The following is a 16,025-nucleotide window of genomic DNA, read 5'->3' on the forward strand; positions in this document are numbered from 1 at the left end:
AGGAGACGGTGTTGTCATGGATACCGAGCGGTAGGGCAGATCAGCTGATGTCTGGTGTCATTCAGGCATGTGCACAAATCGGCCTCCTGTATGTGCGCTCGTTCCCTCCCTTCTTTGCAGTGAGCTCCCGCTCTCCTCATACCTCTCAACCAAACACAAACTAGAGCTGCAGTGTGACCACATATACTTTATTTACACACTCAGCTCAATAGTCTACATAGGGCTGTGTAGTGCGTGGTGTTTTTCTTGACCAGTTGTCTCCAATAACTCAAAAGCATTGAACACAAGAAGTGCCAGCTTATGCACTCCCAAGATCAGGATATGATGAAAAATAAATTGTAATAATACTGTAAATTTGTGCATCTGCAGTTTGAATGCTCTTGCATTTTTGCAACATGGATGGCTATGGAGCTTAAGTTATTATATTCATTTAATCACAGAGCACCCACCCTTTCCATCGTAATTGGGCTTCTGGGATGTGTTATATAACCAATTATTTGATCCCCAAAGAATAAACTGGGAAAACCTGCTGTTCACATTTTGTCCTCTTGACATCCGTGGACCAATGAATGTCAGACCTGAGGGCACACAATTAAGACCTTTGTGATTTTGTCCAGGGGTTTGCTCAGAAGATACATCCAGTCATATTCGCCAAATGGGCAAAGCAAGCAATTCTTTTTAATTTGTTAATTGTGTATTTCTGTTTTTTTTTAAAAAAGCATATTAACAAGAATCCTGAGTACAAAACCTCATTTGGCTTTTTATATTAATGTCTGACAGTAATGTTTGACAGAGAAAGTCATTTTCCAAAACAGTTGTTTTGGTTATATATATCTCAAGTTTTCAGAAAATTTTTGGAAGATAATAAATCTAGGAAGGTGTTCATATTTACTTTTAATTGATTAACTATTGAAACATCTATAACATGAAGTGTAAGAGTGAAGGTTCCACTCACAGTTTCACATTTCTTGCAATATTCCATATCCTAAAGATAATCGGTTATTATTAACAAACAAGACAACAATGAGGAGAACATGAAATATTATGAAATAACTGGGATTCATCACATCTTTAAAAAGGCTCAAAAGTTGTACAGTCGTGTAGTCTACATAACAACTGCACTGAAAATCCTACAGTGTAATCGTCAATGCAGATCCAGAGCGTGTAGCGCCCAAATTGGAGGGCAGGACTAAAATATGTCCACATCTCCAAGTTTTGTTAAATATGTAAAGGGATGACAGACGAGTCATTGAGCAGATGGCGGGGCAGATGAATGGCTCTAACAGATTCCATATTCTGGTTAAACTGATTTGGGGGAATCAAGACAGAGGAAAAAAATGAGACAAGGAAGCGAATCTGAATGTATCATTACCCAACTCATTAGAACACCGACTGTCGTTCCAATCAATTAAGCCTTTAATATAAATGTAAATGTAATCGGCTCTTTGTAATTAACTGTGGGTGGATTGCTATACAGAGAGGCATGGCTTTAGGCTTTAATTCACGGTGATTACGTGAAGTGTTTGTTTCTGAAATCACGGGCATCGCGTTGAGGCTAAATAAGCTAGCTGGTTGATTTGCCGCCGGTCAAAACCTGTCTCTGCTTGTCTGCCTGTGATGGGGACTTTGTCTCGGCATTGCTCTCTGGTGATGGTTATTAGTGTAGCTGACTGGCTGCCCTCTGGCTATTTCCTCAACATTCACTGCCTTCAGTTCAACTTGGAAAGACAAAGAAAAATGGCTAAAACCCTAGGGGAGATGACAAAGGAGACAAAGGAAAACGAGGCTAAATAGAGGGTGGATATAGGATAAAGGGAAAAGTAATGGGAAGTTAATGAGAAATGAAGCTCAGGTCTTCTTTTTTCTCCTGAAAAGTGTTTGTCTGTAAATATATTGGATTCTTCCTGCAGCTTTGTAGACCTGTGAAGCAGACAATCCAGCTGAAAAACAGAGTCTCCTTTTAACCCAGCTGCTTTAGTTCGGGGGCTCTAATTGGAAAAATTAGACTGGCCCTTTGGGAGGCTAATCTATAAAGCATTACTCCAGATGCTGATGACGTTCTCCACCAGAAGAAATCCCGTACACCAGTTGACACCAGAGACGGATACTGACTGATATTTGTCCGAGTAATTCATCACATCTTGTCGATAAATCACCAATTTGCCTTAGTGTAATAGTAATGATCTTTTCTTATTTATTCTGAGAAAATTCAAAAAGGGGTTTTTCATGATTCAAACAGAGTATTTCTTTTCTTTTCTTCCATATACCATATAACCCTGTATATGCATCCTTTTGGGGGACACATCAAAACAGGAACAAGCAGCAATATTTTGTACAATCCTATCATAAATGAAAAGTAAGGCGGGAAAGTATGTTTAGCCTACACAATTTCTGCTAGAAGATCGAGCGGCTAAAAGTTTCCTTTGAAATGAAGAAAACACAATGTTTAAAGAATAAAAGTACATGCCCAGCCTTGTCCCACTGTTGAAATTAACAGGATAAAGACGTGCATATTGGAAAAAGACAAGACTAACGGAAGAAGATCATTAACATATACTGGCCTTTTCCTCAGACAGTTTGCTTCATATTGATATGATGACATCACACAGTTTCTGCAGATTTGTTGGCGAAACATCCACCATGCGAATCTCCCATTCAAACACTCTCTGGGACTGAGGTCTGGTGACTGATGGGCAGATTTGAGTGGGTTAAACTTGCTGTTCAAGAAACCAGTTTTAGATCATGGATGGAAGCGGCCATCAAAGTAGGGCTGCAACAAACGATTATTTTGATAGTCGACTAGTCAGATCATGCATCCATTGGACATAAAACGTACAGCTTATTGCACCCGCAGCATCTGCTCTTATATAACCATCATTAGCTTACAGCTTTAAGTGTTTAAGGTCTGTGCTAACTAAAAATAAAGACAAGATGAGAGTTTATTAAATTTTAATGAAATTTGCAGATTGTTTTGGTGAAGTTTAATAAACTCAGCCGTCTGCACCTTGCTATCTAAAATATAACAGCCAAACAATAACATTTTTAAGTTATCTAAGTGACTTATATATCATGTTTAACCTGAGTAGCGAAAGACGGCGGTGGGTTTGAAAACGATTTGCCGGGAGTCCGGTGTTCTCACGGGCTCTAGCGAGCCTTGAACCCCGCTTAGCTATCGAGCTGGTGGGTAACAGACGTCTCCGAAAACGTCGGAGCGCTTTTGAAAATATGTGGTGTCTTGATAAACTGAGCAGATATTTGAAGTTTACACGGCTACATTCTCGCCTGAAAATATGTTAAACGTTTATTTTGTGACCCAGAAAGAATAATAAGAGTAATATTAAAACTAACTAGCTGCCGCCATTGTTGGAAACTGAGCTGGGCCGCGCTATGAATTCTGGGACATAGCTGCTTCTTCTTCTTCGGGGTTTAACGGCAGCTGGCATCCTTGTACATGCAGTGCTGCCATCTTCTGTTTCAGTCCGTTATTACACTCTTAAATCCTACTACTTATTCCTGCGTCTTTGGGGATCTTACAAAGCTTCAAACGACATGATAATCGATGTAATCGTGACTAGTCGACTAATCGTGGCAGCCCTACATCAAAGGATGGGTACACAGTGGTCATAACACAATAGATATGGTCGTTAACAATACTCAGACTGTGGCGTTTAATTAATGCTAAGGGGCACAAAATGTACCGAGGAAATATCCCCCACACCATTACACCTCCACCACCAGCCTGAACTGTTGATAAAAGGGAAGATATTTTCAGTTTCTTACACAAAATGAGGCAGAAATTGAGACCTTTCGTTCTGCCTTTCTGTCAGCTCAAAGCAGTCCAGCCATTTTTTTCTGGCATCAGTAGGACATTTTCTCTGTAAACCCTGGAGATGGTTGTGTGGGAAAATCCCTGCCCATCTGGCATCAACGATCATGATAAAACACCTTTCTTTCCATTCTGATGATCACTTTGAACTTCAACAGGTCATCCTGAAATGCCTAAACACGTTCAGCTGCTGCTGTGTGATTGGCTGACTACATTAATGTGTTATGAGCCATTAAACAGGTGTACCTAGTAAAGTGGCAGGTGAGTGTAATTAATTATTGTACTGACCAGTCCAAATCCTTCAGCTCTCTTCACTTTACTTCTTGGTGAAGCAAGCTGTGGTGAAACCAAATTACTCCACTGATTTTCACATGCAACTGCAACACTGTAACAGTGCAGAGTGTTTGTTTGTGTATTTCTCTGTCTGTTTTGTGTACATGTTTATCTGTGTTTAACTGCGTGTGTCCTTTCTCTCTCTATTTGTGTATCTCAGGTGACAGGGCTGAGCGTGTCCCCCGGGAAGGACCAGCTGGTTGTGTTCCACACCAAGGACAGCAGGGATCTCGTGGTGTGCCTGCAGGGTATGGTGCCTGCCAATGAGAGCCGCATCGGGGAGCTAGTTGGCACCCTGCTTAGCCATTTCAAGAGGTAAGCAGTGAGGGAAACAAGTAGTAGTCAGAGAAAGGGCAACAGGCACTGGTGAAAGCAGAGTCACCTGTTTATGTGCCTAAATATGATATGTTAAAATGTCCTGAAAAATGTTAGCTGTTCTGATTTAAAGACTTGTAGGTGACACGAGGTGAAGGTAGCTCATTTCTTCTATTTACTGTGTAGAGAAAACTGCTTCCAGTTAATAATCAGCATATTGTCCCCACTTAAACCTTGTGCGGCTCTCATTTGAGGTAATTTCCTGCATAGCTGCAGGAGCAACGTGCTTCCTAAATTGAGAAAATAATAAAATTGGCTCAATTGAATTTCTAGAACATTATGTCAAATCCAGTCACACTGGCTCATATGTGTGGTACTGGCTGATGTGACCTGTGGTTGCAGGATTATGAGGCAGTTAGACGACGCAGCAGCAGCTGTCCCCACTTAAACCCTAATGTTCACTTAATAAGGACTCAGAGCACGCTTCAGGACAGGATATTAATTCGTACATCATTTGTTGTTTTCCTGTTCAGCTGAGAAAGGCAGATGGATAATTGGGATAAAATGTTTGTTAATTCTTTCTAAAGCTATTGTTTCGTTTCTACGTGGTTTTGTGTCCGCTTTAGGTCAAAAATGTGAAATGAACAAAAGTCAGTATGGATGCGCCAATCAGATGTTTTGATAGGACATCAGGCTAATCCTGATTAAAAAGCTGGATTGGTTCTTGCTGACAGCTGTCCAGTCTGTTCAGTTTAATTCTCGGTTGGTCTCTGTTCACTACGCCACGCGTCAGCATCATTGCATTCCTGAGGGAAAGATGTAACGTACGTAACATGGAGGAATCATATCAGTTATGAGATATTTCACCTTTTTTGTAAATCTTCAGTTTTTTAACTTAACTGCAATCTCTGATCCAGTGAGCTGACATTACTGAGGAAGAACTACGCTATTTTAGATTTATGTCGCCATTTCAATGTTATTTCGCTTCACCTGTCTCTTGTATGCAAGGATGTTTATTCACAGTGAGACTGGGAGCAGGGAAAAGACAAACGCAGTAAAGATCGACACACTAATGTGAAATGAAACTACTGTGCAAATGCAAACCCTGTTCTGAAAAAGTTGGGTTCTTTAAAATGGAAATAAAAATAGAATGCTCATCTAATAAATCAAGTTTTATTCACATCGGAGGACATAGAAAACATATCAAATGTTTAAAATGAAGAAAAATATTGACTCATTTCAAAATTGATGACAGCAGCATGGGAGAGGACTGTGTTTATCACTGTAGTATCTTCTCTTCTTTAATAACAACCTGTAAACATCTGGGAACTGAGGGGACCAGCTGAAGGATTTTTGGAGAGGATTGTGGACTGCAGACTGGGCAGTTAAGCACCCACACTCTTCTACTGTGAAGCCATGCTGCTGTAATAGATGCAGTATGTAGTTTGCTTAAATGCAGGCTTTGCTTAAATATGCAAAGCCTTTCCTGAACAAGTCATCGTCAGGATGGGAGCACACGTTCCTCTAAAACCTGTAGATAATGTACCCCCATACCATCAGACATGTTGGCTTTTTAGTAAACTTTGATAGAAACCTGCTCCTCTTTAATCCAAAGGTTGCATGTCCATGTTTTTGAAAAAGACTTTTGGCCCAGAGAAGATGTGTTTTTGGATCGTGTTCACTTATGGCTTCTACTTCTTTAATACAGCTTTAACCTGCATTTTTGGTTGATTCTCTGAACTGTGAGTTCTGGAAGTGTTCCTGAGCCCACGCAGTGGTTTTTCTTTGAATACTCATGCATATTTTTAATGCAGTGCCACCTGAGGGCCGAAAGATCTCAGGCATCAGAGACCTTCAGGCCCTTTCAAACTAAAAATCTAAAGCTTTTGAAGATATTGTGTACTGTAGATAAAATCTGGGCCAAATTAAATATGTGGATCTATCCACTGTGGGGACCCCTTGCAAATAATCGAGCAGCTGAAAGAGGTTATAAAAATTTCTTTAGTTCAGTAAATCTATATTTATTTGTTACAATTTTTTGATAAAGTTACACAAAACGATTTCCCATCTGTTCTTCACAGTGAGAAATATACTGTAGCTTGTTTTAGAAGCAGGCATCCAGTTAAGTCTGGGCATCTTTATTATTCAATCTTTTCAATTTGTGTCACCAGAAAGAAAGTTTGTTTTTTTTACCTTCTAAACTTAAAAAAATATAGTGGAGAAATTCCATGTATCCATCTTCTTCTGCTTATTCAGTTCAGGGTTGTGGGAGTTGGGAAAAATTGTGTTTTTAAATTCAGTTGACTGGTAATCATAGATTTTTATTTGTTTTTTCAGCCCAGTAGTGTCACCAAAGTCTACAGCTGTGGACATCAGACATGCAGGTGATCGGTCCATCTTTTATTGACGGCATAAAAAAGTTTAACTTCGCTGTGTGAAACGTGGTGTGGATCAGAAAATGGACAAAAACAGTCAGAGTGTGTCTAAACGTGTAGTTCTTCTATAATTGCTGTTTTGTGCTCCACCTGCAGTATTACGTATTGAAGTTAGGGAAAATTTCATCATGTCTTCAAATATAAATAAAACATTTTATCCACATCCAGTCGTCAGTCCAACAACTGGCGTATTTATTGAGGGGAGGTGTGTGAACAGTCCTCTTTCATCCAAGCAGCACACACTCGCTGGTTATGGAAAAGATTACAAAGTCATCTATATGGGATTATTTTTTAAACGGACAAAACCAGCTGCCCAGGGACTTGGCTGCAGCATTCAGATAAAAGATGCATCAAGCAAAGAAAACCACTAAGGAGATTGCTAAAACGGCCTCTTCTTCTATATCTTCTTTTGCTTCCTTTGGCTTCTCCCTTTAGGGGTTACCACAATGGATCATCTGCCTCCATCTCTTCCTACCCTAGCAACCTCTTCTGTCAGACCAGCCCTCTGCATGTCCTCTTTCACTTCATCTATCCTTCTCTGTTATCTTCCTCTTTTCCTCCTGCCTGGCAGCTCCATCTCCAACATCCTTTGTCCAGTCTAGTCACTATTCCTCCTCTGTACATGTCCAAACCTCAGCCACCAGCCTTGCCCCTCTAACTTTGTCTCTAAACTGCTCAACCTGAGCTGTCCCTCTGCTATACTCATTAATAATCTTGTCCATTCTGGTCTGAACAAAACTCTTAGCCTCTTCACCTCTGCCACCTCCAGCTCCACCTCCTGTCTTTTTGTCAGTACTATAGTTTCCAAACCATACATCATAGCGGGTCTCACTATCATCTTGTGATGTTACACATCACCCCTGATGCTCGTCTCATACTACAATACATACTGTCTTAACCCGGCTTCTACAACTCCCTATAAGCTTTTTCCTCTGCCTTTGCAACCTCTCTGTCTGCTGTATGCTTTGCTTCCCAATGCTCCTTCTATTTACCTAGAAAACAGAAGCTTTTTTTCTTCTTCTTGTGTTTGCTAGTGCGCACAAAGATTGGACACTGAAGCACTGGCTAAAGGTCATGTGGTCTGAGTCTAGATTTCAATTATTCCACAGTGGTGCAGAAAAGAGGTACATGAAGTTTATCAGTCATCCACGTCATCGTAGTTTAAGGATCTTGGAAAGAAAAGCATCTGGACTTCTTTAAATCGGATGGTAAGGTGGGGCTAGGCTTCACAGTGGGTTCACCTGAAACCTTGGCTGATTGTGACCCACACCCGTTTTCACACCTTGGCTCGTGTGACTAGGTAGAGGATCCATAGGGGGTCCATTACTCTCTTGGGGACACCCGCATAGGGCTTAAAATCTGTGACTCTCCACCAGTTGCTCTTAGAATTGATGAAGCTTCTCGGATAAGAGGTGAAACGTCTTCAAGGAAACTTAAAGAAGTCCAGACGCTTTTCTTTCCAAGCTCCTTAGACCACATGAAGTGATGCACCCATCGTGTCTAGTATGGGTGCTGATCTGATCTGCTCAAGATTCAGTTGGGACACAACAAGATTCAGCAATGTTGTGTCCCCAAAACTGTGGTCAGCCGACTACCCGAATATACGTAATGAGCTGGAAACAACATGGAAATATTCCAGGATTCAGTGAAAGCGTGTTGAGTGTGAGAAATCATCTTGACACTCGCCGCAAACCTCAACTTCAATCAGCGTCTGTGGGATGTGTGCCGCTTTATGCCAACATCGATACAAGATCTTAGTGAAAAATTAATCCAACTCTGGATGGAAATCAATATGGTGACATGAGCTTGGCATAAGCTTATTGAAACAATGTATGTGTGCCATCATCGGCGCTAAAGAGGGTCGAGTGAACTATTACAGTGTTTTTTTTAATTTTTTTGTTTTTTAGTTGCTTGGCAGTGTGTTTAGTATTTTCACATGAGTTGAACTTTGCGTTTTCATGGTAGAAGAAGATGTCAATGTCTAAGCTATGCAAATCCAAAATAAATGACTCAGTCTTAAAATAAACTCAGTAAGCTGCTAAATGACTGCTTAAGATCAAACCAGTGACACAATGTAGTTTGTTGATAGCTGACCTTTTCGTTAATTTGATGTACCCATACATTAATGTTTTGATAAGGCGTGTTTTTAAGTCACTGACACTGATTATTATTATTCCTGACCCGTCTACAGTATAGTCTGCTACATGCATTGAGTTCTCTGTTCATGTTTGTGTCTCATTGTGTCTGTGGTTGTAAGAGAGAGACAGGGCGGTGCATATAGTATTGCTTGCAGACAGATGTGCCTGCATCTGCTCATCTTGGTGTTTAATGTGTTTGCAGCGTTGCCTGTGTGTGCGTCCTTCATCATTGCCGTTTGATGGTGTTACCTTGTTCCATTGTGGAGCCCATTTCCCCGTAGGTGTCGGGCTGTTAAGAACCTCCAGTGGGCCTCGCGTAATGACCCTGTATGTGCTTCACATTCAGGCTCATCCATCATTGTGAAACAGTGACAGAACAAAGGGAACACCAGCATGTGCAAATAATGTGTACGTGTTCGTGATTGTGCCTTTGTTCTTAGTAGATTTGTGTGTTGTGTTTGTGGAGGATTTCCCGAGAAGCAGTCTACATGTGATTGCGCTCATGCTTGTGTACTGTAGGATCTTCTGCATCCAGTGTCCTGCTGCTGCAGCTCCCTGTAGATGCGGCTTTAACCTTTATCTCTCCTTCAGCATGCTGCACAGTGTCCATAACAGCATACTGGAAGAAGGGCAGCTTAAATCAGTAACAAAGCAACACTTTATCCTCCTCAAAGTGACATCGAGGCCAAAACAGAATGACACCGCCAAAGGGAATAAATCCTCTTCTGTCATGGCTGTAGTCGGATACTTGAGTTTCCGTGTGGTTCCATTTCTTTTTGACAGTTTGCAAATCTGCTTGACATTAATCTGTTTGATATTTTCTGTTATTATTTATTTATTTATTTATTTTGCTGAGAAATGAAAGTATTTTTCATAGTGTCAAGCACAAACTTATCAATACCAAGTTCCTTCAAGCTGGAGTGATTCAGAGATTTCGACTCCGCATACATAAGAAGATAACCCTCTTCCTCTTATCGGCCGTGATGCACCACTTGTCTGAAGAAATTCCAAAATATTTCAGTCTTATTTTGCATAAAAAGGAGGAGGAGGGATTAGATTCCCTTGCCTCCAGCCTTTCTTCTTTCTTTCTTCCTCTGCGTATCCTTTTTTGCTCTTCTTTCTTCTTCCTATTTTTGACTATCCCTATTGTCCTGATCTCAGTCTCTCCTGAACCCCTTAGGCCCCCCCCTCCACTTGCTCATCTCTCTCTCTCTCTCTGACTCTTTCTCAATCTTTCCTTTTTCCTCCTCTGGCTCCCCCCCTCTTCATTTCTGGAGAAGAGGCAATGAAATATTTAAGGCTGTGCTGCTGTTGAGGCCTATATTTAGACAAGACAGAGCCACCCCCTTTTTTCTCTGTCTTTCCCTTGTGTGCATGTGTGCTCGTGTGTGTGTGTGTGTGTGTGTGTTGACATGCGCACCATGCAGCAGTGACTGCAGCACACCCACAAATCCTCTGCTAGGATAGGAGTAGACACGCTGCATCTGTCACACATTAAAATCAAGGACAGAGTCAAAGAACCCAAAAGACCTCATATATGTTCCAGCCTCTCTCACTGATTACTATACATCCTCTAATAGTAAGAGGGTGGAATCAGGTCTATATCATAAACTGTAAATACCATAACACAGTACATTAGTTTGTGAAGTCTTATTTCTTGTTCACCCCACGAAGAATATATCAAAGGACCAGCTATCAATAATGCAAAGAGAAACTATGGTTTCATTAGGACCAGTCTGCAGTGTGGTGTCAATAGACGCATATCAGAAATGCTCTGCCGCTGGCAATAAATGCCAAAGGTAAAGATTATCTGCCACCACAAGAAACGGCTGAATGTTTGCAAGTGTCTTTTTACCCTAAAATGTCTTTGAAGGGGACTTATTTTGCTTGTCCTTATTTTTTATCTTATATATTGTGTCAGTGTTTATATTAAACATGGTAGAAGTTTCAAATTATGAGGTCATAGTGTCTACAAATAATCTGTGTAAGCTAAAAACCTACTGAACTACTGCCCCAAGGAGCAGTATAAGATGAGAAGGGATTATTTTGAACTGTGATTCATGCAAAGCTTCTCTACTAGAGTCTAAGAATAAATATGTGGAGTATAAGGTAAAGCATTAACCAGCACAGAGAAAAAGATGGCAGAGGTATGGCAGTAATTCTCGTTTTCTCACTAGTGTTGCTTAAGACCTCAGTCACACAAGTTTAAAGACCAATCAGCAACCATCTGGTAACCACCAGTCACTGGAAATAAATGTGTATTCCATGATTGGTTGATGAGTGGTTGGTGGGAGCTGCTAGTGGTTGTAAAGAGGTATAAGGACCTGCAAGCCTCCTTATGATTGCTTTAGTTGCTAGCAGGTTGGCGAGGTCATCAGTAGATTGCACAAAAGACAGCAAATCTGCTGGAAACACTCACAGGCTGCTCGCTGAGCTTTACTGAAACTGACAAAAACCAGTTTTGAAATGTGCCAGCAGCACTGGTAAAGCACAACTTTTTCTTTGAAGACAAATGTCCCCCTAACCCTTGTTTTTTGGCTTTGTCTTCCAATATCAGACCCACCATAAATTGCAGGCCATGTTAAAGAACACCATTTCTCCTAACAGGGTGAGGTCTTTGTTAACTCATCATCATGAACAAGAGACTTGCACACTTTTAAAATGTGCACAATAAACCATGACTTGATAATAAATATGAGATTTACTTCTTGCTGTATTCTGTTTAAATGTGTTGCAGTCTATATCTCACTCAGTGCCACATCTCAGGCTTCCATGTTGACTCGCACTTTTCCTCACTGAGAGACAAAATGTAAAAATAACTTTGTAATGAATTATTCATCCTCGTCTTCAACTCTCATAGGTGATAAGCTCCAGGTGGTAGATAAATAAAATTCAATATATATGCCAAAAAAAAAAAAAAAAAAAGGGTTGGGATATTTTTTTTTTTTTGACATTTGAAAGTGGCACTCGGTGGGTTTTACGCCATGTTGATGTTGTTCTGAATGTATTACTAGAAACTTCTTGGCACGTCTTCCCCTCCTAACTCACCGCTGATTCTTTTAAATCCTTGGTTCACATAATCTCTGCTGTTTTCTGCCGTTGTAGTTGCTGCGCTGTGTAAGCAGCTGGAATTGGTTTCTTAGATAAAGACTCTGGGAAGTCAAGCTGTTGCTACAATGTCCACAGTGACTAATGAAAAAGCCTGTGCAGTGGATGGATTGTGTGTGGATGTGTGGGGGGTTAAGGACATTGATAGCATCCTTGCCTGCTGTCCTCTGTGTGAATTTGGCTGCAACAAGAGATTAATGGTTTTGTTATTAAAAAATTCGTCAATTAGTCAAGGAGAAGAACATCGGGACTGAATGTAGTGCCAATACAATAACCGATTACATCCTAGTAATAAAACAGTTTGTTTGTTTTGTTTAACAAACCTCTGTATTGACTATTAACTTATTATATATTGATTACATAAAAACTACAGACTGTAAATAAACATTGGGCATAGTCACCTTGATGTTGACTGTTGTTTTGAGGCTGAAATTTAGGGGTTTAGGCTTTAGCTTTAGCTTTTTAGCCTGAAGTGATCAGGTTGTAGCTTGGATAACACGGTACTTTCTCAACCTGAACAGTTGTATCGCATCACACAGACAGCCTACTATTTATTGTACAAATGTACAAATGAAATATTAGAATTTCAGCAACCAAAACTTGAGCAAAGGCTTCTTGGACAGGCTGTATGTATTGTTAGTGCCATTATCCACACAGCAGACCGTATTACTTTGTCAGTATGAACAAGACATAAACATGGTTAAGAGGTCCAGTTTAGCTACTTAAATTAGCAGAGGTGAAGCAAACAGCTAGTGGCTACATCTGCCCGTGGTAGCAAGGCAGATATATTCCTAAGTATAAGCCTAAGTAGAATTTCAATGGATAAATTATACAACAATTTATACCAACTGCAGCGGTCACAAAGGCACTAAGACAAGTTTATTTGCAGTTTAATGTTAAAGTGTTTAGATAGTTAACAGTGCAGATTCCATTTGCACTTGCTCTTCCTTCTTTTAATGAGAAAAATCAGGCTGAAAAGCATTTATTTCACCTGGAAAAAGCTTTTTTTTATTCAATATTTGCCTTCTTTTTATAGACCGATTAAAACAGGACTTTTTATATGATAATTAAAGTATTTGGTGTTAAATTAACACAGATTTTGTTGTGCACCCGTGTAGTTTAGCTTGTTAGCTTTCAATGATATTTAGGTACAAACCAAAGTAGTAGCTGATGTTTTCAGTGTCTGAAAGCATAATACTGCATCTTAATAAAAGGTTTTGGTATCATCAAAGTTGGTTAAATTAAATCAGAGGAGAACATCTACCTTCCTCGACAGTCCATCTGATAATTGAGACATTTTACAGAAATAAATCAAAAAATAAAGGTCAGAGTAGTGCAAGACAAACAGTCAGGAAATGATGCTGAGTCATTGTTTGTTTTAATGACAAATGGAAAAAAAACAAAGACAGAGAAGAAATCATTTCAGTTAACTGGAAAATGTAAAAGTTGTTCTGGTAAAAGAAAATAAAGCAGCAGTTTGGTGAGTATAACATGACGTCTGACAGATGAAATTAACTGAGCATCACAGCGTGCTTCACATTTATATTTATTATTTTGTGCTAGTTATTTAATTTAAAGTGATTTTTAATTTGAAAATATTTCCCTCAAAACTAAGACTTTGTCCAGATGTCGTAGAGTACACTCGCTCTGGTCACCGACTGTAGAAATCAAAAGAAAAATCAAAATAATTTGCAGGTTTTTGTGGCTCTTGCTCAAACCAGCCATAACTGATTCCCCTGCACTCATCCTACTAGAAGTCTGAGGTCCTCTCAGTTTGAAGACTAGTGGAGTTAAAGCAGTATTTTTATGTATGTACTGATTTTGTTACAACTGTGAATGTTTTTACCAAAAGCTTACCTCCTACATAAGAGCATCCTAGCTTACTTTCTCCTTCCCTCCCTTGTTCTGTCCCAATAAACTGTTCAGGTTTGTCTTTGTGACAGATACGTCTTGGTTATATCATTTGTTTCTCTTACTCTCCTGTAACCTCTACCCCACCCTTTGTCCTTCTGTCTCACTCCCACTTGCTTATATTATTCATCCTCTTCTCCCTCCATCCTGTCCGACAGTATGAGTCAGCAGTAGTGTGCAGTACACAACGCTTCATTGATCAGAGTTATGTGGTCAGATTCTCTTTCTGCTTCCTGCCTCCTTTCCTAAAGACTTCAACATTTAGCCTCCCCCTGTCTGCTTCTGACACCCCAGAGGGGTGTTAAAGCAGAGTGCTTGCAGGGTTTAAGAACAGAGGGGGGGAAATAAACACAGTATTAGTAAGAGTGTTAGGAACAGGGAGAGAACAGCAAGGGAGGTGAGGAAGAGACTGCAAGCAATGTAAGAAATGGAACAAATTAGAGATAACAGAAAAGGAAGGAGAAAATTTAGAGGATGTTGGTTATGGAAAAGTTGTATTTATCTGAATAAAGTCTGACTGATTTGTGTGTTCTTGGTTTAGGTTGCGTATCAGGGATCACATTAGTCTCCAGTAGTAAGATGATGTCGTCAGACATGCTGGCGTCACTGTTCCTTAATTTCCTTTCTGTTTGTGTTTGAGTAAGATCGTTATTTTAGTCATAGATGCGTAAAGCCCGTCCTTCTCTATTATGACAGTAGTCTTTCTTTGTATGGGTGTATTGAGCTTTTTCAAGGACTGTGGCAGGGTTTTTATGTGAGTCTCCAATGGTTAGAGCTGCGTTCATCCTTTGAGACCCTTTTTCATATTTTATTATTCCACAGTGGATATTTGAACATGGTTACGTACATATGGAAATAAAAATACTTAAAACATAAATTGTATCGACATCAGCCTTTGTTGGCAAAGCAAAATTAGTAGGCATGAATCTCTTATGTTATGGCCTTTAAATCAAGTCCAGTCAGTGTCTGCAGCAGCAGCAGTGCTCTCATTTTACCAAAGTTAAGATCTGTATGCTTACTGGAATCTGTTTTTCAAGGTAACATGAGACCACGAGTTGCTGTGTCACTGAAAGTTGACTATACAATCCACCAAAGGTCCATCAGAGGTTGTAACTGATAGGGGAAACACAACAAAATGACTGTCATTTTGTTTTTAAGGTCAGGTTATTAGATCAAATCTCATCCCAGGGCATCAAGTACTACTGTTCAACGTCACTAGTGCCACAGTGGGTGCACGCAAGGCGTTCTTTGGCGTCTCCTGAGTCTGTGTGAGGAAGCCACAGGGTTGGCAGTGACTTAAGTCACAGACAGGTGTCCCACTCTGGAAACCAGAGTTCATGTTCCTGTTTAAGATCTTTGTGTTTTCTTGTTAGTTTAACTTTCACTGGTAAGTTTTGTATCGACTCGAGCTTTCACCCACGACTTGGTTTGGTTTAGGTACCAACAGCTGCTAAAATTAGATTTGATAGGAAAAGCTGGGTTGTAATATATGCCAGCTCAATGTTAAACCTGCCTGTAGAAAAATGGTACTTGAGGCTATCCAGTGCATTTAATGTGACCCCCAACGGATCCTGAACAAGGGTGACAAGACCAGCTGTATTATTGTACTATTGTATATGCTTTTAACATGACCTGATATGTCACAGTAAGCCACATATCTCTGAGATGCCACCAGCTTTATTTGGCACCCAACAGACTCGCACATTCCTACCTGGAATTTTTGCTAAACTTCATCCAAATAACTAAAACACAGCATTAGGCTTTTCAGGATTGTTATCTAAAATCTGGGAGAACATTATGTGTGCAGTAAATGGGACAACGTGCTAACACATTTGGTGCTTTGAATAAATCAAGGCCATCCATTCATGCAGTTTTTTTCTTTTTATAGGAATCAGGTCTGTTTGCTGAGACTAATTAATATTTAAGAACAAAAACTGCTGTTCAATAAATGTGCCAAAG

The 16,025-nt window shown here is 40.0% G+C and overlaps 1 protein-coding gene across 1 annotated transcript in view; it reads left to right on the forward strand.

Annotated features, from left to right (window-relative positions):
- The window catches only part of myo1d (myosin 1D), a 116,069-nt gene that overhangs the window by 78,972 nt on the left and 21,072 nt on the right, over window positions 1–16,025 (forward strand). Inside the window, exon 21 of the mRNA XM_005913674.2 lies at window positions 4,320–4,474. Coding sequence (XP_005913736.1) covers window positions 4,320–4,474 — 155 coding nt within the window. The remainder of the gene's footprint in view (window positions 1–4,319; window positions 4,475–16,025) is intronic.

This window comes from Haplochromis burtoni, unplaced genomic scaffold (genome assembly GCF_018398535.1).
Source record: "Haplochromis burtoni strain Fernald_Lab_line unplaced genomic scaffold, NCSU_Asbu1 Contig_6, whole genome shotgun sequence".
Classification (NCBI taxonomy): Eukaryota; Metazoa; Chordata; class Actinopteri; order Cichliformes; family Cichlidae; genus Haplochromis; species Haplochromis burtoni.